The sequence below is a fragment of the Cuculus canorus genome, chromosome Z (genome assembly GCF_017976375.1).
Source record: "Cuculus canorus isolate bCucCan1 chromosome Z, bCucCan1.pri, whole genome shotgun sequence".
NCBI lineage: Eukaryota > Metazoa > Chordata > Aves > Cuculiformes > Cuculidae > Cuculus > Cuculus canorus.
Window position 1 is genome coordinate 56,611,177 of NC_071441.1, and position 25,796 is coordinate 56,636,972.

At 43.7% G+C, this 25,796-nt stretch overlaps 1 protein-coding gene across 1 annotated transcript; it reads right to left on the reverse strand.

Moving 5' to 3' along the window:
• Window positions 1–2,414: 2,414 nt before the first annotated feature.
• On the reverse strand, window positions 2,415–25,796 carry FAM81B (family with sequence similarity 81 member B). The gene is made up of 7 exons (XM_009562975.2): window positions 25,561–25,796; window positions 20,588–20,706; window positions 14,565–14,694; window positions 10,901–11,007; window positions 7,508–7,643; window positions 3,719–3,914; window positions 2,415–2,574 (listed from the first exon to the last, which is right to left on the reverse strand). The coding sequence occupies exons 1-7, from the start codon at window positions 25,723–25,725 to the stop codon at window positions 2,465–2,467; spliced, it is 963 nt and encodes a 320-aa protein (XP_009561270.2). The 5' UTR covers window positions 25,726–25,796; the 3' UTR covers window positions 2,415–2,464.

Below are 25,796 nucleotides of genomic sequence, written 5' to 3' on the forward strand. Positions count from 1 at the left end.
AGCCTGATCTAGTGGGATGTCCCTGCCCATGGCAGGGGGGTTGGAACTAGATTATCTTCAAGGTCTCTTCCAACCCTTACTATTCTGTAATTCTGTGATTCTATGATTGATAGAAAGACAGACAGACAATACAGCAATACAGTCCATTTCTCTGTTCCAGCGTTAGGCTCTGAACTAACAGTTCAACTAACAGTTGTCCTGGCTTTTTGTTATTTTTTTGACACCATGCTTTTATGAACACATTCGTCAATAAACTTGCATTTCACTTGCTTGTTGTTCCTCGCAGTACTCAGAACCACAGCATCCAGGGACTTGGTGGGGAGGCATGTGCTCCAAGCCATGCTGACTGCTGCTTCACTGGCAGCCGAGGAAATGAACAGGAACTGGCAGGAGTGCCTGGAAATGCTAAGGAGGATGTAAGGCAGTCTGCCCTCACCTCAGATGTCCTGCTGGGACTGCGCTCATGGACTTTATGGTGAAGGCAGAGCCCCAGCTATGGACAGAAGACACAGTGAGACCAAAATGTGGATTCAGAGTAAATAAAATTTGGGATTTTGGTGTTTTCGGTTTCCTGCTTCTTGTGGCAAATGTGGCATATGCAGGCCTGACATGAGTGAGGAGAGGAACAGAGAGTTGTCCCTGTGGGTCTTGGCTGCAAAGAGCCTGTCCACCAACACAATGCATAAAGGTCATAGAACCACAGAATGCCCTGAGTTGGAAGGGACCCACAAGGACCATTGAGGGCAATTCCTGTTCCTGCAAAGGAAAGGCCAACATTCACACAGTGGGGCTGAGGGTGATGTCCAAACACTGCTGGAATGTTGTCAGGCTTGGTGACTGCTTCCCTGGGACCTGTTCCAGTGCTCCACCACTCTCTGGGGGAAGAACCTTCTCCTAATGTCCAGCCTAACCCTCCCCTGGCATCTTCCTGCCATTCCCTTGGGTCCAGAGAGAAGAGCTCAGTGCCTGCTCCTCCTCCTCCCCGTGTGAGGAAGCTGCAGAATGTGATGAGGTCTCCCCTCAGTGTCTTCTGCTCAAGCCTGAAAACACCAAGTGTTCTCTCTGCGACTTTGGTGGCTCTTCTGTGTCTTTTACAAGATGTGAGTGATTTCTGACTTTCTGCTCTCTGCAGAGTGTTGTAACAGACCATGGTTTCTGCCTGCAGGAGCAGTGTGGTTAATTGTGAAGCACCATTCCCTGCCAACTGCATCAGGTCAATGTCATCTGTTGTGTTGTGCTGCTCTGGCTTCTTGGAGAAGTCACCTGCTTTTCTGTAGAGCGAGAAGACAAGAGACTTAAAGTAATCACAGAATGGTTTGGGTTGGAAGGGACCTCAAAGCTCATCCAGTTCCAGCCCCTGCCATGGGCAGGGACACCTCCCACTGGATTAGAGGGCTCGAAGCCTTGTCCAACTTGAGGTATGAATCATTGGAGGAGGATTAACTGAGTCCTGGTGGATTCTCTACTCTGGGCAGTGGATGGTGTTGGGCTTTCTGGAAACAAATGTGCTGCAGAAATTCAGGTTTCTGTTGCAGCTGTGTTATGACCAGCTTCTTTGACCTCCCTGCTAAAGATTCATAGAATGGTTTGTGTTGGAAGGGACCTCAAAGCCCATCCAATTCCACCCCCTGTCATGGGCAGGGACACCTCCCACTGGATCAGGGGCTCCAAGCCCCATCCAGCCTCACCTTATCTTCTGTTGGGAAATAATATTCATATGTTTCTTTCAGTCAGTCCTTATTTCCAGTTTGTTGTTCTTGGGTTTGAAGCAAAACAATCCCTACAAAGTCAGTTACATTTTTGAGCTTTCTACTGCTAACGAACAGTGTTTTTTTCAGTCAAACAGAGAAAATGAGAAATAAACCTTTTTAATATTTGTCTGCTAGTAATTAACTTGCATTGTGGCATCTGTACCAAATTTATTTGCTGCTTATAATGATTCAATAGCTTATTGTAATCTGTCACTTATTATAATCAATCCAAATCTTGCATCAGTAGATATTCTGACAGCAGTTTTCATTACGCTGTAAGTACAGGTGCTTTGTGGAGCTGGAGGAATTTCCTAGGCCTGATTTCAATAGTCCCATCAATCTAAACCTGTTGTACCCTATGGCAGGACTGAATAACCAAGTACTTTTTTTTACTTAAAGTCCTTTAAATTCTATGAATTTTGTACAAAATCAGCCTATAAAATGTTAAGTCAACACTTAAAATCTAACTCTTCCCCCACAGTGAAGTTCTCTGTTGTGAAATTGGTGTGAAAATGACTGTTGGTGCTGCAGAGTTCTCATTTTTGTGGCTGCACAGTATCATAACAAGCAAAAACATCCTGCAGGGAGAGGCGAAAACAAGATCAGGGTTGTCTAAGGCTACTCCTTTATTTAACTCCATGCTGCTTTTCCACTGCAGAGAGCATCCGCAATGGTGGACGGTGCTTCCTCTTGTTGTTTGATCTCCTGGGAGGTCACTTGCATTGTATTTTCATGTTTTTATGAATTTTCCTTTTCTCAAGTTTCAGCCTTGTGTTCTGTATTTGTTTGAGTAGCTCCAGAGACTCGTGAGTGGATTGAAATCCTGGGAGAAGAGGAACAACTAATTAAGTGGTGGTTGCTTTCAATGCATTAAAAGATTCTTCTTTTTTGAAAAAGGTTTCCGACCTGTGTTTAATACAAAGCACATAAAATCCACTCTATTTCATCACTTTGCTGAATGCCATAGACATGCATGAGCAGCTCAGGTTGCAAGCTTGTGGTTGTAGGATTCATATCTTCCTATACCTTGGACAATATCAAGCATGAGAGCATACAACTACATCAGATTTGTGGTGTGGAGGTAAGAAAATATCATGTGTCTTTAAAACAAAGACCATTTTTAGCATCAAAGCATATTGTTCTTTCACTGAGAATTGGTTTTTTTTTGTTTGGTTTGTTTCTTTAAGTCTGTATTTGAACCAGATACTGTGTTCCCATTGGAGACTGATGCTGTTGCTCTGTGTTCTGCCTACCAGACAGCAAGGTTATGACACGAATATCCCAGAGCTGTAGCAAATGTAACTCGAAGTGGTGCTTAATCCAATATGGACACTATTTTCTTCTGTGCTTCTGGGGGAACAGGAGTTCAGTGCCACCAGCTGAGTGTATGTGTATGTACACAGGTAGAGGGAGTCATGGAATCACAGAATGGTTTGTGTTGGAAGGGACCTCAAAGCCCATCCAGTTCCACCCCTTGCCATGGGCAGGGACACCTCCCACTGGATCAGAGGCTCAAAGACCCATCCAACCTGGCCTTGAACACCTCAAGGGTTGGGGCAGTCACGGCTTCTCTGGGCAACCTGGGCCAAGGCCTCACTGCCCTCATCGAGAAGAATTTCTTCCTAAGATCTCATCTAAATCTTCCTCCCTTCCAATGTAAAGCCATTTCCCCTTGTCCTCAGATTTTATGGAGCCCCTTTCAGTGCTGGAAGCTGATCTAAGGTCTTCCCACAGCCTTCACTTCTTCAGGCTGAATGATCCTCACTCTTTCAGCCTGTCCTCATGCGGGAGGTGCTGCAGCCCTTGAATCATCTCTGTGGTCTGCCCATGGCAGAGGGTGGAACTGGATGGGCTTTGAGGTCCCTTCCAACACAAACCATTCCATGATTCTGTGATTCTGTTTTCTGGAGCAGCAGATTACTGTAGGAACTACTTCAAAAACAAATTGTGCAGAAGCCTGTTCTCACCTGATCTGTATTCACTTTGTATTTCCTCAAGCTCTTTCCAGATCTGTCTTTCAAATCTGGTGATCCTTGCATTTAGGTTTTTTTCATCAATTTTCATCTGGTTCAACTGCTTTTCGTATCTCTGTGGTTTATCCATTTCTTCCAGCTTTAGTGACAGAAGTAGAAGCTTTTCTTCTACTCGCTTTTCTGCTCTTTCCTTTAGAGACATAACAAGAGCAAGATATTTTAAATATGCCTGCATTAACCTGCCAACCATGTATTTAACCCATTTTGTTTCCTAACCCCATGCATGACAGCACTGAATAAACACAGGTCCCAAAGGACATGTTAATCCTGTCTTCCCCAGCAGACCAAATAAACAGGGAAATTGGGGATATGCCAGGACAAATATGCTTTTATAATTATTATTTTATTTATTTCTTAATATCCAATCATTTGTTGTAACATTTTGCAATGTGAGACCTGGGACTAGGGGAGATTTAGGGGAGATCTTAGGGAGAAATGTTTTTCTGTGAGGGTGCAGAGGTCCTGGCCCAGGTTGCCCGGGGAAGCAGTGTCTGCCCCAATCCCTGAAGATGTTCAAGACCAAATTGAGTGGAGCTTTGAGCCCCTGATCCAGTGGGAAGTGTCCCTGCCCATGGCAAGGGAGTTGGAATTGTATGGGCTTTAAGATTCCTTCCAGCCCCAACCATTCCATGATTTTATGAATCTGTGAACTCAAAAACCCCTTTTCAGGTTGCTTTCATGTGACCACCTCAAGCCCAGCTTTCCATACATTCCTCACAGCCCAGGAAAGTCCTGTGGACCCGAGGCAGTGGCTCTGTTTCTCAAGGAAGGTGTTTGCAAATATGGTAGAGCTCTCTGAACCTCAACAGTGCTTAGTGCTGTGTTGGAAATACACTTTGAGCTTACAAACATCAACGTGCAGTGCAAGTGGCTGGAAGAGTAAGCAAACTCTGGGAACAATGGAGCTGCTGCTCTGCGTTCCCAAAATGATTCCATCACCAGCACACAGCCTGCCAGATCCATTGGCCCTCAGTCTGATGAGAAGTCACAGATGGGATTGATGCTGGAAACAGCTGCCTGCACTGCCATGGCCACCACTGAGCAGGGACAAGGGCCCTCTTGGCACAAGTTGAAGCTGGTCTCCAACTGCTTTGTCTCTCTAGTGTTTATGATGGTATTTCCTTCAGCTCCCTGGGACTGAGATGTGTTTCCAGCAAGATGACATCCAGAGGACCAGGAGCTGCTCAAAGCGCTGTGCATGTTTTTCTGTACATGTATGCCTACATAAAACTCAGTTGTGCTCCTTGTTCAACCTACTTAAGTGTGGCTTTGAAGGCTTCTATACCTGTGAACATGGTTTGGCATGACAGCCTCCTTAGGGGAGAGTTGACACATCTGTTGGTGCTTTTTCTGCTAAACAATGACAAAAACTGTTAGCAGAGGAATGGAATCCAAGCAGTAGCTGTGAGGTAGCAGCTGAAATGCATTTAGGATCTTCCTGGCTGCACTGGCCAATTGTATGAAGTTCAACAACACCAAGTGCTGGGCCCTGCACTTGGGACACAACAACTCCATGCAGCTACAGGTTTGGGGAAGAGTGGCTGGAAAGCTGCCTGGTAGAGAAGAACCTGGGGGTGTTGTTTGAAGTGGCTGAACACGGGCAAGCTGTGGCCCAGGTGGCCAAGAATGCAAATGACATCCAGGCTTGGATCTGCCATGGTGTGGCCAGCAGAAGCAGGGAAGGGATTGACCTCTATACTTTGTGCTGGTGAGGCTGCATCTTGAATTCTGGGCCTCTCACTCCAAGAAGGACATTGAGGGGCTGGACCATGTCCAGAGAAGAGAAATGGAGCTGGGGAAGGGTCTGGAGCACAGGGGTTCTGGGAACAGTGTTGGAGATGTTTATCCTGGAGAAAAGGAGATGGAGGGGAGACCTTATCGCTGCCTACAACTGCCTGAAAGGAGGTAGTGGTGAGGTGGGTGTTGGTCTCTTCCCTGAAGGAACAAGTGGTAGGATGGGAGGAAATGGCCTTGAGTTGCACCAGAGGAGGTTTAGACTGGATATTAGGAAAAATTTCTGTACTGAAAGTGTGGTGAAGCCCTGGCAAAGGCTGCCCAGGGCAATGGTGGAGTCTCCATCCCTGGAGGGGTTCAATAAACTTGTTGACGTGGCTCGTCAGGGCACTGTTCATTTTGCAAATTGGTGTCAGGCTGATGGTTGGACCGGATGAGCTTAGAGGTCTACTCCAACCTTAATGATTCTGTGATTCTAAGTGCCCATTGCAGTGATTATGAGAGGTCGTCCTCAGGAAGAATAAAGGGATATTTAAGTCCAGAAGTGTTTTAGTTCCAAGTGACTTCTGAATCCCCTCTTTGATCAGCATCATTCATCTTCATGCTAAGACATGATGATTGCTTGCTGATCACTTTTGAGCTTTGCAGTAGAGTGAGCTGCACACAGCAAAGGAGGAAAAGCTTCTAAAGCTCTGAAGGAATTAATTAAAAGGCATCGGTCCTGTACCAAGGGCCAACTCTTAGTGTGGAACCTAAATGTGTCTGTTTCAATGTACCAACCACAGGATGGCGAGGGTTTGTCTGTACTTAAAACCAGGCAGAATTTGCACAGACGATCCCTTTGCTTTCTGAATTTGCAGATGAACAAAACTGGGTGGTGTTCAGTGGCGGCACTGAGGTTTGGGACAGGGAAACACCATTGTGATGTACATTGAGCTACAGAGGTTTGAAATGCTGCCATAATCACTGAAGACTTTACTTCCCAGGATACACAGAGTACTGTGGGTTCTCCGTCCTTGGAGATACTTTAGAATCATTGGAATGAAGCTCAGAGTCTGACTTTGTCAGCCCTGTTTGAGTGAGGGGTTGAACATTGTGACTTCCAGGTATGCCTTCCAAAATATGATTACACCATTTCTGGGGTCTACAGGAAAGCTGGGGAGGGGCTCTTGATCAGGCAGTGCAGGGAGAGGATGAGGGGAAAGATTTTCAGCTGAAAGAGGGGAGATTGAGATGAGATTTTGGGAAGAAATGTTTTCCTGTGAGGGTGGTGAAGCCCTGGCCCAGGTTGCCCAGAGCAGTGGTGGAGTCCCCATCCTTAGACGTTTTCAAGGCCAGGTTGGATGGAGCTGTAGAGAGCTGGGGTTGTTTAGCCTGGAGAAGAGGAGGCTGAGGGGAGACCTTATTACTCTCTACAACTACCTGAAAGGAGGTTGTGGAGAGGAGGGAGCTGGCCTCTTCTCCCAAGTGACAGGGGACAGGACTAGAGGGAATGGCCTGAAGCTCCGTCAGGGGAGGTTCAGGTTGGATATCAGAAAAAAATTCTTCACAGTAAGAGTCATTGGGCACTGGAACAGGCTGCCCAGGGAGGTGGTCGAGTCGCCTTCCCTGGAGGTGTTTAAGGAACGGGTGGATGAAGTGCTTAGGGACATGGTTTAGGGAGTGTTAGGAATGGTTGGACTCGATGATCCAATGGGTCCTTTCCAACCTTGTGATTCTGTGATTCTGAGCTTTGAGCCCCTGCTCAAATGGGAGGTGTCTCTGCCCATGGCAAGGGGTGGAACTGGATGGGCTTTGAGGTTGCTTCCAATTCAGAATATATGGTGATTCTATGATCATTTTGCTAGCTGTGTCCTGGTTTTAGTTAGATCTCGGGGTTCATGTGCACAATTTGGTACCTGTTGGGATCAAGGTGACAGGAGTGGTGTGTCTCACTCCCACACATGGGAGTGCTGGAGGCCACCCCAGTGCTGCCTTGGAAATACTTACCAGTCTCTCCTTCACAGAGTTAAGCAGCTGCTGCCTGTGCTGGGCTTGATCTTCTTCGGTCCGTGTCAGCCGAGATTCCATCCGCTTCTGATGAGTTTGCATCTGATCCCTGAAGTCACTTAGAATACTTGTCAACCTAAAATTAGGATTATTTTTTTAGTAACAAGACTAAGGCTTAGTCAGTTTTATGGAGGAGTCTTGAGTCATATGAGTAAATTGTTTAAATTACCCCAAACCTCCTCAACAGCTTTTGAAAAAGCCCTAAACTCAATTATTCTATTAATCCTCACCTCCGAGGTTGTACCTACATGCCAAAATGTGATTTTTACAATGGGGTATAGTTTAGGGGAATATCAGATGGCTGAAATATAATAACTTCCTGTTTGAATTAACTCTGTTCAAAGTGGGAGAAGAAACTACCTGATCCCATTGAACACTGACTGTGCTGTGGGTGTTGAGAAGAGCAGCAACACCATTCGTGGTCTGAAAATTAAGTTTGTAGTGATGAAAAGGGTTTATAACTGAAAAATTACAAACAAAAAGAGAACACTCAGTTACATTTGAGGCATAAAAGTGAAAGCCCCTTCAAAGGGGGCAGAGCAGGCAGCACTCAGAGGACACAAGTAAAAGTGGTGAACAAAACCTACTCTGTTCAAATCTGCAAGATGTCAAGCTAAAGGGAACTGCACAGCTCAGATTTTGCTTTATCTACACTGCAAGGTGTGATTTATATAATGAACCATGACAAGAACAGGTTGGATGGGGCTTTGAGCACCCTACTCCAGTGGGAGGTGTTCCTGCCCATGTCCCTGGCAGAGAGTGGAACCGAATGATCACAGAATCATAGAATGGTGGGAGTTGGAAGGGACCTTAAAGATCATCTAATTCCAACCCCCTGCAGGGACACCTCCCACTGGATCAGAGTGCTAAAAGCTCCTTTCAACCTGGCCTTGAACACCTCCAGGGATGGGGCAGCCACAGCTTCCCCTGGCAGCCCTGGCCAGGGCCTCACCACCATCATTATGAAGAATTTCCTCCTAATGCCTAGTCTAAATCTTCCCCTCTCCAATTTAAAGCCATTCCCCCTCATCCTATCACTCCATGCCTTTGTAAAAAGTCCCTCCTCAGCTTTCCTATAGCCCCTTCTGGTACTGGAAGGTCTCCATTAGCTTTCGAAGGCTTCTCTTCTGTAAGGTCTCTTCCAACCCAAACCATTCCATGATTCTATGATTCTATGAACATGTGAACTTGATCTAAATTGTAGTCATACGTATAAATTTTCATGCTTATGCATATGACCTGAATGCAGGAATGTCATGAAAAATGTTAATGTCATTGTTTTAATTTCTAACACAGGCTTACTTACAAATAATGAAAGCTTGGAATTTGTGAGGGCCTCTGTTAGGATACAAAACAACAAGCCAGTAGTGGGATTTCTTCATTGTCATTAACATTTATGGCAATTCTAGTATTTAATATCACTTTTCAAAAGTGTGTTTGAATGAAAGTGTGTTTTTTTTATACCAAGTGATTGATAACAGCTTTGTGTCAGACTTATGAAGTGATAATTGCCATAGGCAGTCACTGTAAATATGGTGGAAAAAAACAATTATGGCAAAATCAAAGCAATGTGGTATTGCAATTTGCTATAGAGAGATTCTTTTCAAGGTCATCTACACAAGATGTAGGTCAGTTTATCACTGGTATGAATTTTAGTAGAGGTATGAGTTGATTTTTCAAGGAATGATGATGATGATGATGATGATGATGATGATGATGATGATGATGATAATAATAATAATAATAATGTTATTACACCATCCCTGGAGGGGTTTAAAAGGATGATTAAGTGCTTAGGGATCTGATTTTGTAGTGGGCAGGTAGTAGTGGGACTTGATAAACTCAAATGTCTTTTCTAACCTAAAGATTCTGTGGTCAGTTCGTTCTTCTACAGGGCAACTGGCAGACTGCAGTCAAAGGTGCCTGGCTCCCAGACAACTGCGTGTCTGCTGAAGAGGTAACTCTGGGCTTTAGAGCTGATTTACACATGCCAAGTTTCATAAGGAAGTTCCAGTCAGTTCCTGAAGTTAAATTTTATTTCAGCTCTATAAAAAGGATACATAAATCTGGTAGACTTTTAAAGGAGCATTATAAAAGTAGACAGAAATACCCTAAGGGCATGCTGTTTTAATTAGATTTTATACTCCCTGCGATAAAACCTCGAAGTTTAGAAAATAAGTATTTTGGATTCCATGTTGAAAACAGTACTGGCACATCTCAGCATCTTGAAAACCACCTCATTTCAAGTTTCCTGTTCCCATTGTCTCATTAACTTTTGAGTAACTCAGATTTGACTTCAATTCCATTTTCCAGTTCCTGGCAGTGTTCCATTTTTTTCTTTCCTATTATTTTGTTTTCACTACTTGGCCCTATCTCATCATCTTGATCTCCATCATTCACTGCTTTCTGTCTCCCTGTTCCTCCTTCACATTTCCCAATTTTAATTTGTTGCCCACTGTAGTTGTTATTCTCCCACTCACCCTTATTCCTTTTTCTGTTCTCTTAATGGGAGCTTTCTTCTGTTTAAATTTCCAGCCTATTTTTACCTCTGAACATAATTCAGATAAAATCTTAATTAAAAACCCCCTTTGTTCAAATACTTCATCGTATTAAGGAGGGAAACTAAAGCCTTTGAAATATCATTATTGAAGGATTATTATAATTATATTTTAAATTATTTGTGCTGGTTCTGCTATTCAGTACTGAGTTATTTTGCATTGTTCTGAACACGGGTGCCAGATACTTCTGTTCATTGCATCCTTCCCTGGAACTCCCTCCTCTCTAAAACTCATCAGGATTAAAATTACACCTTTAAAGTACCTCGGCAGGAAGGAACAGGCAAAACAGGCTGTGTAAGTAAGAAACAAATCACCTGTGGGCACACAAGCCGGTGCAGCCACTTTAGCCTCATGCCCACCCTCTCCATCAGCTGCACTCCTGCCCCAGGCTGTCTCAGAAACAGGCAGTCAGTGAAAGCATAAAGAAAATGTCTTGTTCTGCACATTAGGGGAGTCACAAATCAGCCCCAGTTATAATGCTAAATAGGGTCTTTGCATTTGATGCCTTTCTTTTAAGTATGGGAAGTTAATTGATTTCACACCTTTCTTCTTACAGGGTGGCATTTAGCACCTGAGTTTAACAATTAGCTCACAAGACAATATTCTTCCATTATGTATTTTCATTATTTTATGGCATAAAGCTTCATTAGCCTTCTCTTGGTGTTTTGAATGGTTGTTAATGAATGGGTTTGTTTTGCTGTTTCATGGCAACCTGTTCATCACAGTAAAAGCATTCAGGGTGAATTACCATAATTAAAACCTCTCCATCACTTACTTGAAATCCAGAAGCTGCAATTCATGATGTTGATCTCCCTGGACTGTCTTTAGAATCAAGCTTTGGTCGGAGCTGGAAGACTCTATCTTTCCTAATAGCTGCATTACCTAATGAAAAATCATCAGAGAACGCCTTTATGAGCCAGACTATCAGCACTTACATTTAAATATTTAATATTGTGCAAAAAAAAAAAAAAAGACATGAAGGTATAGGTGCACAAAACTGAACTTTTCTCACAAATATTCCATTCAGTAAAGACTGGAGTCCTGAGCTTAGAGTCACTAAGACTGTAAGGGCTGTTGAAGTCAAAGTCTTTGTGGATGCTGACTTCACTATTACATGCAATGCTCTTTTTTATCTAAAGAAGGCACTGGGCACCACTCAAATCTCCACAGTTGGGAACTGAGAGGTAAATCCTTGTAAGTGCATGTGTGTTGCAAAACGTTGGCTGTCCAACACTTAATGGGAACCCAAGAAGAGTGAAGAGAGGTTTATTGCAATATCAAATGCTTCAGTGGCTGTAGTGCTAAGATGGTGCCTGAGAGCCCTGTTCAAAGCATCTGCCCCACTGCTGCATCTGGGCTAAGGTGGGCATCCCCTGCTCTGCACAGCCTTGTGCTCTCCAGGCTGTGGAGATACCTGATGCTCTCCTACACTTCCTTGGTTGGAGATGACACCTTTTGTGGGGTCAGTTCACCATTAGCATGAAGGGAAGAGGCTTTGAGCAACCTGATCCAGCAGGCGATGTCCCTGTCCAAGCAAAAAGGTTGCAACTGGATGGGCTTTAAGATCTCTTCCAACCCAAACCATTCCATGATTCCATGATTCTATGAAGAGAGCGGCCTAATCCATGGGCTGAGGGCCCTCAGCTGGGAAGCAGCGAACAAGATGGATTAATGGAGTGAAGCCAAGCACCCTGTTTCCTCTGGGATGGACACACATGCACACCCCTTTGGCAGTGGTGGCCTGACTGCACAAGGCACTATAGGCAGGAAAAGCTGGAAATGTCCTGTGTGGGAGTTGTTATTTCAGCCCTTGGAGGGTCTGGCAAGTCAAGGTCCTGAGCTGCTGGTCCATCACCCCCAAATATCTCTGTACATTGTAATTAGTGTGAAAGTGCAATGCCAAGGGTTCCTGATGCATCAGGGATGAAGCACTGTGAAGCAGCTTGGAAACATGATGGATGGTCCAGCAAGCATATCCACTATTTCAAGAGCTGGATGGCCATGTAATTCTGGAAGATGAAATGTGAGTGACTGCAGGGACTGGAAGCCAACAGACACCAAATTCTCCCATGACCTCACCCTCCAGGAGATTTCCCTGTGCAGCCTGCGTTGCACTACCTGCTGCAAGGGAACACTTGATCTAAAAGAGCAGTGTGATGTGAGGGGTGACAGATTCAAACTAACCAGCCTAACCTGGCTGATTAATAAATTAAGGGAAATGTGACAACCCAGCAGTCTTCTTCGGAGATTTTACACCAAAAATGCCAGAAATGTCCCTGGTGAGCAGATGTCACCACCTCTTTGGTAGCTGTGCACATCGATGACCAAAAGGTGCCACTGAAGACTCATGACATTGACTTGGTATATTCTTTTCTTTGCAGCAACACCTGCCTCCTTTTCAGAAATCCTTTCCTTTCTTCTCTCCTATCGATCACATGAGAATAATTTCCTTCCTTTTCAGCTGAGGAGGTTTCTTCTGCTTTCTGTTCAGTGTCTATCTTGCTCTTACTTTTACATGATGTTTTGTACTGTTCGGTGTGACTCTGAGCTGCTTCCCTATTTCCAGGCAGAGAAGAACATTTCTCATGGTATTCAAGGAGAATGTCCAAACAGATTCTCTTAACAGAATTCCAGGTAAGAAATCCTAGTATCGGTTCTGTCATGAGTAATTTTTCCTTGGGTACACAAGATAGACGATGGTTGCAGAGTTGCTGTCAACATGCAGTAATGAGATCATATTCAGTCTCAGAGTGCACAAGAAATTGAATGTCCTATATCTGCTAAATCTTGGCAGGCAGAGGCGACGTCTGGTCTGAAGTGGGAGGAGAAAGGCATCACGCTGCAGGCTGAGAGAGCTGGATTTTCCTGTACAGCTGGATTCTTCTGAAATACTGCTGTTAATGCTCCTGATCCCGTTAGAGGCTCCAAAAGTACTGCTGGGCATAGTGGACCTCTCGCAAGGAAAAGCCTGCTATCAGGAATGATAGCTTATAGAATCATAGAATCCCTAGGCTGGAAAAGACTATTGAGATCATCAAATGCAACTGCACCTGTCTGTTACTGAACCATATTCCTGAGTACCTCATCCACCCATCTATTGAACATCTCCAAGGATGGGGATTCCACCACCTCCCTGGGCAGCCTCTGCCAGTGCCTGAGAACCCTTTCAGTGAAGAAGGTTTTCCTAATGTTCAATCTGAACCTGCCCTGGCTCAACTTGGGACCATTCCCTCTCATCCTATTGCCTGTGACTTGGGTGAAGAGATCAACATCCAACCCTCTACAACCTCCTTTCAGGCAGTTGTAGAGAGTGATGAAGTCTGCCCTCAGCCTCCTCTTCTTAAGGATAAAAAACCCCAGCTCCCTCAGCTGCCTCTCCTATGCCTTGTTCTCCAGCTCCTTTCCTAGCTCCATTCCCCTTCTCCCAACGTGCTCCAGCCCCTCCAGCTCCTTCTTGAAGTGATGGACCCAGGATTTGAGGTTCGGCATCACCAATGCTGAGTCCAGAGACACAATACCTTCCCTGCTGCTGCTGGCCACGCTGTTTCTCATCCAAGCAAAGGTGCCATTGGCTTTCTTGGCCAACTAGGCCACTGCTGGCTCATGTTCAGCTGCTGTCGATGTACACCCCCAGGTCCTTGTCCTCCAGGCAGCTTTCCAGCCACTCTTCCTCAAGTCTGGAGATGCACGGAGTTGTTGTGTCCCAAGTGCAGGACCCAGCACTTTGGCTTATTGAACCTCAACCCGCTGGCCTCGTTGAACCTCAACCCGTTGGCCTTGGCTGTTGGCTCAACCACCCCATGAGAAAAATACCCACTCTCACAGCTTTTCCCAAAACACTTTCAGCGTTATAGTTTTGAAAGCTTTTGAAATACTTCCAACTTGAATATGTAATTAGGTATGTTCCATTCTATGCCTTCCTGCTATCACCTTAAAACTAAAGAAAACCCAGCACACTTACATGGACTTTTTAAGCTCCAAACTGACTTCAAATGAAATCTCCAGATGCTCTTCATTATAGTCACACTGAGAAAGAGCAATGGGTCATTTATGATCCAAGGATCCCCAAATGCTAGAATACTTTCATTAATTATTACGCTTTTCCTGCTTTAAATACAACTGCCTTTCCATAGCATCATGGAAAGCGTATTTTTTAACCAAAAATCCTGACGTATTGTATAAATACCATATCAGTCATTAATATGGGTTGGTGATTTGGAGGAGAAGATATATAGATAGACACAGAGATAGACGTAAATATAGGTACAGATGATACAGATATAGATTAGATATAGATATAGATATAGATATAGATATAGATATAGATATAGATATAGATATAGATATAGATATAGATATAGATATAGATGTAGGTATGGATAAATATATATACATATTCTCCACTCACTAGGTCTTTCATAGTTGGCTTCTCTACTCACCTTCTTTTCAAAATCACTAACACAAATTTTGAGGGCAGAGTGAAGTCCATAAATCTCTTTCTCCGTCTTCTGGGCCTCATGCCTGATCATGCTGATGTCTCCTGCCAGCTTTGAGATGCTTGCCTCGCATCTGCAGTCAAACCAGAAATAGGAGAGCCTCTATAGAGTCTGATGGAAGGAGGGTGACTGAGGGCAGACGTTGATCTCCAAGTCAAACCCAGGCCCTCAGGACCACCCTGGCAAGTAGCAAACAGGCAGGGAATTCCCATTGCAGCAGCTCTGATCCCATCCTGCTTCCAGACATTACTGCCCATTGATACGCTGCTGGAAGTGATGGCAAGGGAGTGGGAGGCAGTCAAGGCAATGACCTTCAGCTGCAGCAGTGATTCCTGCGAGTTTCCTCTACCACAAACCTGCTTGTGATTCCTGGAGGATCCAGGGGTGCTGCTGGCACCATCCACAGCTCGCCTTGCTGGACCAAACTGACCTGGTACACCGCTACCCAATCTCAACACATTAAATTAAATCTGAAGTGTAAATTGAGAGGCTAATCCACACTTCAAGCACCCTCAGTTTTGGATGCCTATCAGGAACGATGGCATGCTGCTGACACAACCACCCTAGCCTGCTGGGTGCAGATGTAGGGAAAGATTTCTTCTAGAGTGCAAAACACGCTGGTGCTTTGTAAAAGCTATTCCTATTTGCTATGTAAATTCTCTCAGTTGTGCCTACCAAAATAACTTATCACATTTAAATGGCCGGTGCAGTGAGGGCCTGGCCTAGGTTGCCTAGAAAGGTGGTGGATTCCCCATCCCTGGAGGTGTTCAAGGCCAGGTTGGATGGAGCTTTGAGTCCCTCATCCAGTGGGAGGTGTCTCTGCCCATGGCAGGGGGTGGAACTGGATGGCCTTTGAAGTCCCTTCCAACCTAAACCATTCTAAGATTCTACGGGTCTCTGTGAGGCTTGCAACACTGAGTAGCCCAGGGATTGAACAATATTCGAACTTCTATCTTCTCCACACAGTATGAATGACCATTTCAGCCTCAGTCTTTAATGTACATATATACACATTGTATGTGTATAGTAGATACATATTTACATATATATATACATATACATATATATTTAATATATGTATTTTAACAGAAGCAGGAAGTCTTTTGTCTACATTTAAATATGAGGTCCAACACAAAAAAAACCCCAACATTAGACCTGTAGCTCAGGAACAAAGAGTGGGAAGAGAAAGATGTTGTAGAATATATTCTGACCTGTCACGGTGAGACAAGCCTCAGCTTGATCACTCCTCTCATTGTGACTGGATGCAAGCTCAAATAGAGGCATTTTCTTACTCTTGGTTGGAAAATGTCAATGTGCAGGAGTGAACAGCGAGTTCACACCCAGACACTGTGCCAGCCCTCAGAGCCGTCTATGAAGCTATTTTCAGTTCATAACAACATCCCTGTGCTCGAGCACCCACCCTGTTCACCAGAGCTGGCTCTGTGCGATATCTGCCTCTTCTCAAAGATCCTGTCAGTGCTCGAAGGAACCCATTTGTTGTCTGTAGAAGATGTGAAAGCCAAACTGATGGAGATCCTCAACAGCCTTTCAGAAAACGCTCTGCTGAATTGCTTTGGACATTGGCCTCTTTGTGTGCAGCCAGGTGTCAGCTCAGAAGGGAACTGTTGTGAAGGCGGGCATAGTTGATGCTTTTAACTTGTTAACAAAAGGAGTTACAGGAACAATCTCAGGATTTTTGTATTGGACAAATATGGAATATTTTATGTATATTCAACATACATAGAATATTTTATGTATATTCAACATGACCAAGCAGACACAAACTTCTCCCCTTGCACTGCTGCTTCATGCTGCCCACCCAGGGGTAACCACCTGCCCCAGTGCTTGAAACAAGAGTGTGGGAACAAATATTCTAAGGCCACAAAGTACTGCACAATTTAGTACAAATATCAAAATAGAAGCTGAGTGAGGATAACAGGCAAGTTTTAAAATGCCAGAGAAATTATCCTCCAAAACAGCACCACCTAATAAAACCAGTGCTGTTGACAAGTAAAGGATCTAAAGAGAAACTTTGACAGTTTAAATAGATGAGTTTTTGTCATCTCCTGATCATGCTTAGATATTGTGATACACCTACAGAACATGTAGAGGAAGGAAATAAAATTACTGCAGAAAATAGAGGCTTTATATAAAGGCCAGAACTTTGATAAAAAGAAACCATTGATTTGGAAAAAACAATTACAAAATGGCTGTGAATGTTGAACATGGATCTGGAGAGGGAGGGGTGGGTTCCAGGGCTGGCTGATACCACAGCTTCTCCAGGTGCAAACCTAGGAACAAGATGGGAGCCAGCAAGGGGAGAGAGAGCATGGAGGGAACATAGTCCCAGGTGATGGAAGGTCCCCAGGAGGTGGGTGGAAACTCAGAGCTGCATGTGCACAAACAAAATGAGGCTGCAGACAAGGTACAGATTTGGTGACTGCACCCACACTTAGGTCCGCTGTTGAAGGGAGATCAGAGGATTTGGGTTCAGTGTTCCCTTAGGAAAATCCTACCCCAAGTCAACAATTACAAATCTTTGCAAGAAGTGCACAGTGTGAGAAAGAAGAGGGTTGACGGATCTGCAGCAGTAAGAAGAAATAACCTAAGTAACAAGAGGGAGAAATTTGAATTTTCTAAACAGACAGTATTTGACAACAGAATCATAGAATCATGGAATGGTTTGGGTTGGATGGTACCTCAAAGACACCCAGTTCCAACCCCCTACCATAGGCAGGGACACCTCCCACTGCATCAGGGCCCCCAAGCCCCATCCAACCTGGCCTTGAACACCTCCAGAGATGAGGCAGCCACGAATTCTCTGGGCAACCTGGGACAGGGCCTTCTTACCCTCACTGGAAAACACTTCTTCCTGAGATGAAAACCATTCCTTTCATCCTATTCCTGCACTCCCTGATCAAGAGCCCCTCCTCAGCTTTCCTGGAGCCCTTTTCAGTACTGGAAACTGCTCTAAGGCCTCCCTGGAGCCTTCATTTACATGATGTAGTCAGAAGGTCCAAAAATCAGTGGACAACCACCTCTGTACTTGGCAAGAAGTCTCCATCTATTTTTCAGGGGAAGATAGAGTAAAAGAATGGACACAACTGGATTTACAAGAGCTAATCCACATTAATCCTTTACACATGGCAGAATACAGGAGGATGAATCATCTGTTCTGAGAAAGAGCAATGGCTTCATTTAAGGTGCATTTCATCCCAGATAGTCTTGGATTGAGGTTAGGCTACAAATCAAGAGGAAAGCTGTCATTGCAAGTTTGCATTTGGAAGGCTCCTATTAATTCAATAAATGTAGATTATATGAACACATACGTTTGTCTCCATCAACTCTGGGCTCTATGTAATATACATAGAAATTTTAAATCCTGAAACTCAAGATCAAAGAGACGTGAAGAAATCAAACTATTAATTATGACTATAATGGCAGTCCTCTGTCAGTTCTGGCTCAATCCTCAGCCGTGGTGCTCGGGGCAGGTACACAGTCAGGGCTTGGCATTACCAGAGGGGAACTTCCGCAGCAGGACAAACAAGAAAGTGCTGATGATTCATGCGTCACATAATAATGTACTGTGCTTTAGCTTAATGGCAATCATTCGCATAAAACTGCATTATAATATTGCTGTTGAAATGCTGCTAAAATGCCAGCACTGGCTCTGCACTCCCAGCATGTTTGGTGAAGCCAGAAAACTCGCTGTTTTCTTTTTTTCTCTCCTCAAAAACAGATGGAGCCATAGAATCATAAAATCTCTTGGTTGGAAAAGTCCTTCGAGATCATCAAGTCTAACCATACGTGTCCACTACTGAACCATCCCTGAGCACCTGTCTTTTAAAGCCCTCCAGGGATGGGGAACTCACCACCTCCCTGGGCAGTCCTGGGTCTAAGGGCTAAGCTTCCATCACCATAAAATAATGGCTTTGTTGCCCTCACGACTGGGAAAAATATCTTCACTGAAAGAGTGGTTCAGCACAGGCAGAGGCTGCCCAGGGCAGTGGTGGTCTCCATTCCTGGGGGGATTAAAAAAACATGTGGCCATTGCACTTTGGGACATGGTTTAGTAGGCTCGATAGAGTTGGGCTGATGGTTGGACTGGATGAGCTTAGAGGTTCTTTCCAACCTTAATGATTCCATGGTTCTATGATACTTTTTTGTCACAGTTTTGGTGTCCTCCCTTCTAACTACGGGAAAGGCCTAAAAGCACACCAAAAAAAGGGCAAGGAAGAAAGAGAGACCTCACAAAAAGTGTTGTTGTGGACCTCCATGAGTGCTCAGCCTCTCATTTCTTCTTGTTGTTTTTTCCTTCATGCAAGTAGAAGTGGCCTGGTAGGGTTTTTTTTTTGCCACTATTACCCTGTTTTCCTGCTTTCCCCAAGTGCTTTTTTCTTTCTTCCGCTGCAGGCAAACATTTAAGCAGAGAAGGTGGTAGCCAGCCCCAGTGCAGCTGACGAAGGGAAGTATCACACTTAAGAAAGCATTGGGAGAAGAGGAGTGACACACTTCACCCATTGACTGTTACGGTGTCTCAAAAACCATGTTGTCTAGAGAGTCTGCTGACCTGAATCTGAAAATACCAGGAGGCTCTTGCAGGATCACCTCCTACTTTGTTCCAATGCTAATCAGCCACAAGGTTTAAAAAAAACCCAAAATATCTTTTCCCTGCCAACTTCAGATGTGTTGTCTTCAGCATCTCATTTTGGATTCTTGTGTCTCTCTGCAGTACTCTGGAATCCTTCGATGCCCTATGAATTTTTTCCTTTCTCTCCTTGTAGAGACACATGGAAATGAAGACATCTCTGGGTTTATTTTTTCTATAAGCTATACATAGATGTATATTTCTGTCAGCCAGAATTTTAACTCATCCCACTGTCACATTCCTGGCTCTCCTTTATACCATATCAAGGTTTTGATTTCAGAAAGGGGACTCTGGGCTCACCTCCCTGTTTCATGGTCCTCTGCTACTGTTGACCAAGACTGTTCTCCTGGCATTTCTAATGCTGCATCATTCTAAGAACTCACGGTATGTTATTTACCTGCCTTATTCCCTATGCAGGGAGTATTCAATACTGAAACAGTCTCTCATCGGGTTTATAAAGTACTCTTTCTTTTTCCTGATTAACTCACATTGCCAATAATTCTGGTTATTCTCTATAACCACCTTGTCCTTACTTGACCAATTTTTGTGTTATCCGTGAATGTCAATAGAGTTTTACACAAAAAACATATGACTGACCCCTAGAGGAAGAGAAAAAACATTAGAAGCACGCAAGTTCAGGGATATTTCATAGAATCGTAGAATCATTATGTTGGAAAAGACCTTTGAGATCATCAAGTCCAACAGTACCTGCCTACTACTAAAACAGATCCTTAAGCAACTAATTTCTTAATGACTATTTTTTTGATATATCGGTTCATATAGTTCTTAATCCATGCACTCTCTTGACCTTACATAGCAGGGGTTTATTTCTCTTTCTTTTAATCAATATTTAGTGTTACGAAGCACCCCATGGAAATCCACCTCTGTTATGCACATGCAATTATCGGTACCAATAAAAACTTACACTTAGAGAGATTGGAATCTAATTAGAGATTATCTCACCAAAGGAAAAATCAAGCTTGCTCAACAAGACCTACTTTCTGAGAGAGGAAGTGAAGATTTTATTGAAACAAGAGGAGAGTTTAAGTAGGAGGAAATAACCACTTCATCCAAAGTCTGGCTAGATGGGAGAAGAAAAAACTCCTCAAAATATTAAGTGTGTGGTGAATAAGACAGGAAAATATAGATATTTTCCCTTGGCTTGATAATTCTTCTAACATGTAGAGCATGAAAGCACAGATCTAGCCCTAAAATGGAGACATAAAATGAGTGCAAAGTACTTTTATGCCCACTCTAAATCTGCTCTGCACAAATCAACTAGAACAGATAAAAATGAGTGGCACGACACACTCCTTACCTCACAACTCTTCCACGCAGGTCTCCAAGACCCTGGATGTATTTATGGTCCAGACTTTGAACAGCAAAATTAGTTTTTAATGTGGCACCATCCCGTGTTCTTATCTGCTTCTCCAAAACCTGTAAATTTAAGACCATTAATAATTTAAGACCGGTTATATTTTTCTAACAAGATTTTTTTTTTTTCATTTTGAAATAGGGACCAAAGCACTAATTATGACAGTAGGTCTAAAAGCTTCTTCTTCTCTTTTGAAGACAGTAATAATTTATTTTTCATGAAAATCTGTATCTGCATAAATAATATTTCCACTATTGTCTTAAAAAATGTGTTTTGTGTTGAAAAGCCTAGAATGCAAAAAATAAGGGAAATGAATTTTATTCTCCCCCTCCAACACACGCAGTGCAGCACAGCCCTCAATAAATCATAGAATGATAGAATCATATGGAAGGGACTCAAAGCCCATCCAGTTCCATCCCCTGCCATAAGCAGGGACAGGTCTCACCGGATCAGCCTTAAACACTTCCAGGGAAGAGGCAGCCACCACTGCTCTGGACAACCTGGGCCAGGGCCTCACCACCCTCACAGGAGAACATTTCTTCCTAAAATCTCATCTCAATCTCCCCTCTTCCAGCTGAAAACTGTTCCCCTCATTCTATCCAGTACTCCCTGATCAAAAGCCCCTCCTCAGCTTTCCTGGAGCCTCTTTCAGTGCTGGAAGCTGCTCTAAGGTGTCCCTGCAGCTTTCCTTTCTCCAGGCTGAACAACCCCAACTCAAGCCAGGCTCCCTTTCGGCAGGGGATGCCGGGTATTTCTAGGTGGGAGTTGCAGCTGAGCTGAATGTTTTCCAGTAGCCCAAGGGCATCATAGCAAGGATTTGCACGGTGGACAAGCAGAGTAGAAGTGGGCACAGGATCTCTGCCTTGAGCCCAGTCTGCCCACGCTGCAAGTGCACCAGAGTTTATATCCAAGATGACACATTGCCCTTTGGCATCAATAAATCATGTCCTCAATCTGTTCAGTCCTGCACAGGGCAGGTTTTGGCAGCAGTGAGAGCATGAACTGGCTGATAAACTGTAGAATCATGGAACGGTTTGGGTTGGAAGGGACCTTAAAGCCCATCCAGTTCCATCCCCCTGCCATGAGCAGGGACAACTCCCACTAGATAAATAAAGAAATAGATAATAATAAATAAATATACAGAAATAGCTAGATAAATAATGCATAAATAGATAACTAGATAATGAAGTGCATTACAAATATTTTCATTCAGCCCTGAACATGGATGTGGGTCATTATAAGCAGCAATTTAATGCCTTATTTTACCCCTTACCATTCACCATGTGTCTGGCTTCTGATTTATTGCACAACATTAGAAGTCTGATCTAAAGCTGGAAGGAATAATCACCCTGCAGGCTCTTCTATAGTGGCTCATCCTGATGGTATCTGAATGTGTCACAAGCATTAATTTTAGGAAGCCCTTGCGCAGCTACTGAGACCTTTTAAAGACATGGAGTGGAAAGGGGGATTAATTTCTAAAATCTCCCAGTTTTACTCCTCAAGTTAGATGAGAAGCCTGGGGCTGCCATTTCAGTGCAATTCAGCACCACACAGTACCTCAACTGGTAAAAGCGCGGCTTTTACCTTTTTTCTTAATGCAAATATCCCATTGTGTAAGAATAAAGTGGTTTATTGGCTTTTTATTTGAATTCTTCCCCACTAAGTGAATTAAAAAAAAAAATACACAGAAAACGGAAATATTAGGGGAAATTGCAGCTGCAAATGCTTAAAATTTGGCAAAGTTGTCGCAGCTGGGTTTGGTCATCCCATGGACCATGCAGGCTTACCCCAACAGAGATGGAGGAATAGCCTCAAGCTGCACCAGAGCAGGTTCAGATTGGACATCAAGAAACATTTCCTCACTTGAAAGGGTTCTCGGGCACTGGCAGAGGCTGCCCAGGAGGTAATGCAGTCCCTATCCCTGGAGGGGTTTAAAAGACGGGCAGATGAAATGCTTAGGGATCTGATTTAGTAGTGGAGAGATACAGTTGGACGTGATGATCTCAATCATGTTTTCCAACCTATGGTTCTATGATCCTATGATTTCCAGGTTGGCTGCAGCAGGGCACACATGAATATCCCTAACAGCAAGTCCTCATGTGGCACCATGGTCCTACTTCTTCAGCAAAAGGAGATGTCATCTGCCAGAAATGAGGTATAAAGTTAAATTCAAATCTGTCATTTTTGCAGTTATTCCTGAGTAATCCTGGCTCTCCTGCACTCAGAATATGGTATTGGCACCTGGAATACTGAGATGGGACCAGGTATTCCTAATTTTGTTCTGAGTCAGAAAATAATGTTCTCAGAAGGCTGAACCTACTGTACAACACAAATTTATTTATTTTTGCAGTGTGTTTAATGGTACAAATTTGATGCCACCAGTCCATGAACGTGGAGGCGCAGAATGTGATCCTGGTTCCCTTACTGGCTTAAAGCAGCTTGAAACAGTTGACTAGGATGGAAAGAAGCAGCTTCCTAGTTTATTGAGATAAATCAATATTCTCCTTCTCCAGCTAGTTTCCTGGCAGCCTTTCCATCCCAGAGATCAAAACCCATGGGCAAAGGAGACCCACGTGCCAACATTGTGCTGGTGATAGATGGTCACCCTTTTGTCTGTGTGCAGCTTCTCAACTGAGACGCTGTTATCTTACAGCTGATATTAGTGGTGGTGCCAAGCACATCTCCCCTCTGCCCCTGGTTTTCCAACGTAGACGATTTTCTCCTGCAATTTGCAGTTGTCTCCTGGGATTGTGGAGGACGTCTTTGTCAAGGGTCTGGTCATTTTTCACCTGGCGCTGACTGATCTGCCATCCCTGATGCAGCAACAGGGATGCAAGGCATTTTTCTGCCTCTGGGAGAAGGCTGCGTTTACTTGGGCTCCATTCTTGATGGCAACGGCATGCCAGCATCTTCCCCAAAGCAGGCTTTATTGAAGGATATTCTTCCTGCTTTGGGAAAGATTTGCAGTAAGTCACATTTCCTAGCAGATCCTTAAATGTTTGAGAAATCGACATTGCTCAACTGCTCTCATTTGCTGCGTGCCAGGAGCAATTCTCCAGACCTCCACCAATTCTATAGTGGCTTTGATTGACGTGTCTCATTGTGCTGTTCGCTGTGCTCTTGGTGCTCTACCCTTACCAAATCCTCACAACAAAAATAGACAAAGCGAACATGCATCTGAGATTGGGACCTAGAGAAGAGTAACTTACATCTGAAGAGTAACTTCCTGATAGGATCTTATGCACTCATCTAGCAAAATAATCCTGTACATGCTTGATCTGGATAGGATTAGAGGAACGATCTAAAGGAAGCTGAACAAGTGATCTAAAATCATAGACTCATTAACATTGCAAAAGACCTCTGAGATTATCAAGTCCAACGATCAATCCAGCAGTACGATGATTCAGAGTGCCACAGCTCAATTCCTTTTATATCTGGACTCAAAGCCATGGTACGGATAGCATTGCTTATCACCGTTGTACCAAAACTTTGAAAATGAAATCAGTATGAAATGAGCACAGACTCTAGTTTTAATTCAGATTAATTTCAGGTGGCCTGTGATTGTAGACTTCTTAAAATAAATGTACGGAATGTCAACTATTTCTCCAAATACACGACAAATGAAAGCTGGGGCTGCTTATTCTGGAGAACAGGTGGGTGTTGGTCTTCTCACTGGTGGCCAGTGACAAGACAAGGGCAAATGGCCTCAAGATGTACTAGGGCACATTTAGGATATTAGGATATTTAGGAGATATTAGGAGGAATTTCTTTACTGCAAGGGTTCTCATGCACTGGCGGAGGCTGCCCAGGAGGTGGTGGAGTCTGCGTCCCAGGAGAGGTTTAAGAGATGAGTAGATGTCGTACTTTGGGACATGGTCTGTTGGTGGACTTTGCAGGACTAGACTGATGATTGCTCATGTTGATGATCTTAAAGGTCTTTTCAACCAAAATCATTCTATTATTCTATGATTCAGCCACATTTTTAAGACATTTAAAACTTCAAAAGACAAACCAAATCTCTGGAGAAGTTTACTTCATGGTATTTTTGCATTTTACACTGTTGTCCAAAATGAAAGCTGAACGGTGTTCATAAAATTTCATATATATACTTGACAAACAGCAACAAACAATAATAGAATCAGGGAATGGTTTGGGTTGGAACCTCAAAGCTCATCCAATTCCACCCCCCTGCCATGAGTAGAGACACCTCGCACTGGATCAGGGGCTCAAAGCCCCATCCAACCTGGCCTTTAACACCTCCAGGGATGGAGCAGCCACCACTTCTCTGGGAAAACTGGGCCAGGGCCTCATCTTCCTCACACTGAAAGTTTATAATTGAAAGTCTTCAGTTAGAAAAATGGCATTCCATGAGTTTCCAGCATAGATACATCAATCAGTTCAAATGAAACATGAACCTGAACCACTATTTTTTGTCTGCATTGAGCTTTGTGAAAAGTTTTGGCAATATTTGTTTATGTTTGCATGCAGAAGTTACGTAAAATAGAACACCTGCATCATGAAATGAAGTAAACCCAAACCTGAGTCTTGACCTTATAGCTTAGATGAAATTACAATTTACTCCTTGTTTCCCTTGAACTTTATCATATCCTTCATTGCAATAAAACAGAAAGCAAATCGTATTTGAACTTTTGAATTAAAACTCAACCAGAACTCATTTATCTCTTTTTTTATTTCATTTTACTTCGTTTTTTTTCAAACTTTACTTTCTCCAGCCCTCTCCCCTCTGTTTTCACAAGCAACTGCAAGAATTGCTATACAAGAAAAATCAGAATTTAACCAAAATGTAGACATCATATTGAGTGATTTTCTGCTCCTGAAGCCGATATTAGCATTTAGTGGACTATGGGCTAGAGTTGCACCTCTAAAGCAGGGAAATGCTCCTTGGTTTGTATTACCTCAATATCCTGGCTGAGCTTTTTAACAATGCTGGTGATGGTCTGGATGTGGTTTTCCAGCAGCCACTGGGCAGACGTCTCCCTGTGCTCATAGCCTTTCCTTCCTTGGAGGCAGGAGATGATGTCGTCTTTAATCTGGAAAGCCTGATGGAGGAGGAAAGACATGGTCTTCTCCTGGCTGGACAACCGCTCTTCGAGCAGGTGAGTCCTTTCTCCAGGGTGAGAAGGAGGGGAAG

Bases quoted from the DNA above. Each gene is read 5' to 3' on its own strand.
- FAM81B (XM_009562975.2), bottom strand. From the start codon at position 25,725: ATGTCTTTCCTCCTCCATCAGGCTTTCCAGATTAAAGACGACATCATC. The intron at 20,707-25,560 runs GTAATACAAACC...TTAAATTTACAG, and splicing joins AGCTCAGCCAGGATATTGAG to GTTTTGGAGAAGCAGATAAG. The intron at 14,695-20,587 runs GTAAGGAGTGTG...GTTTGACTGCAG, and splicing joins CTGCGTGGAAGAGTTGTGAG to ATGCGAGGCAAGCATCTCAA.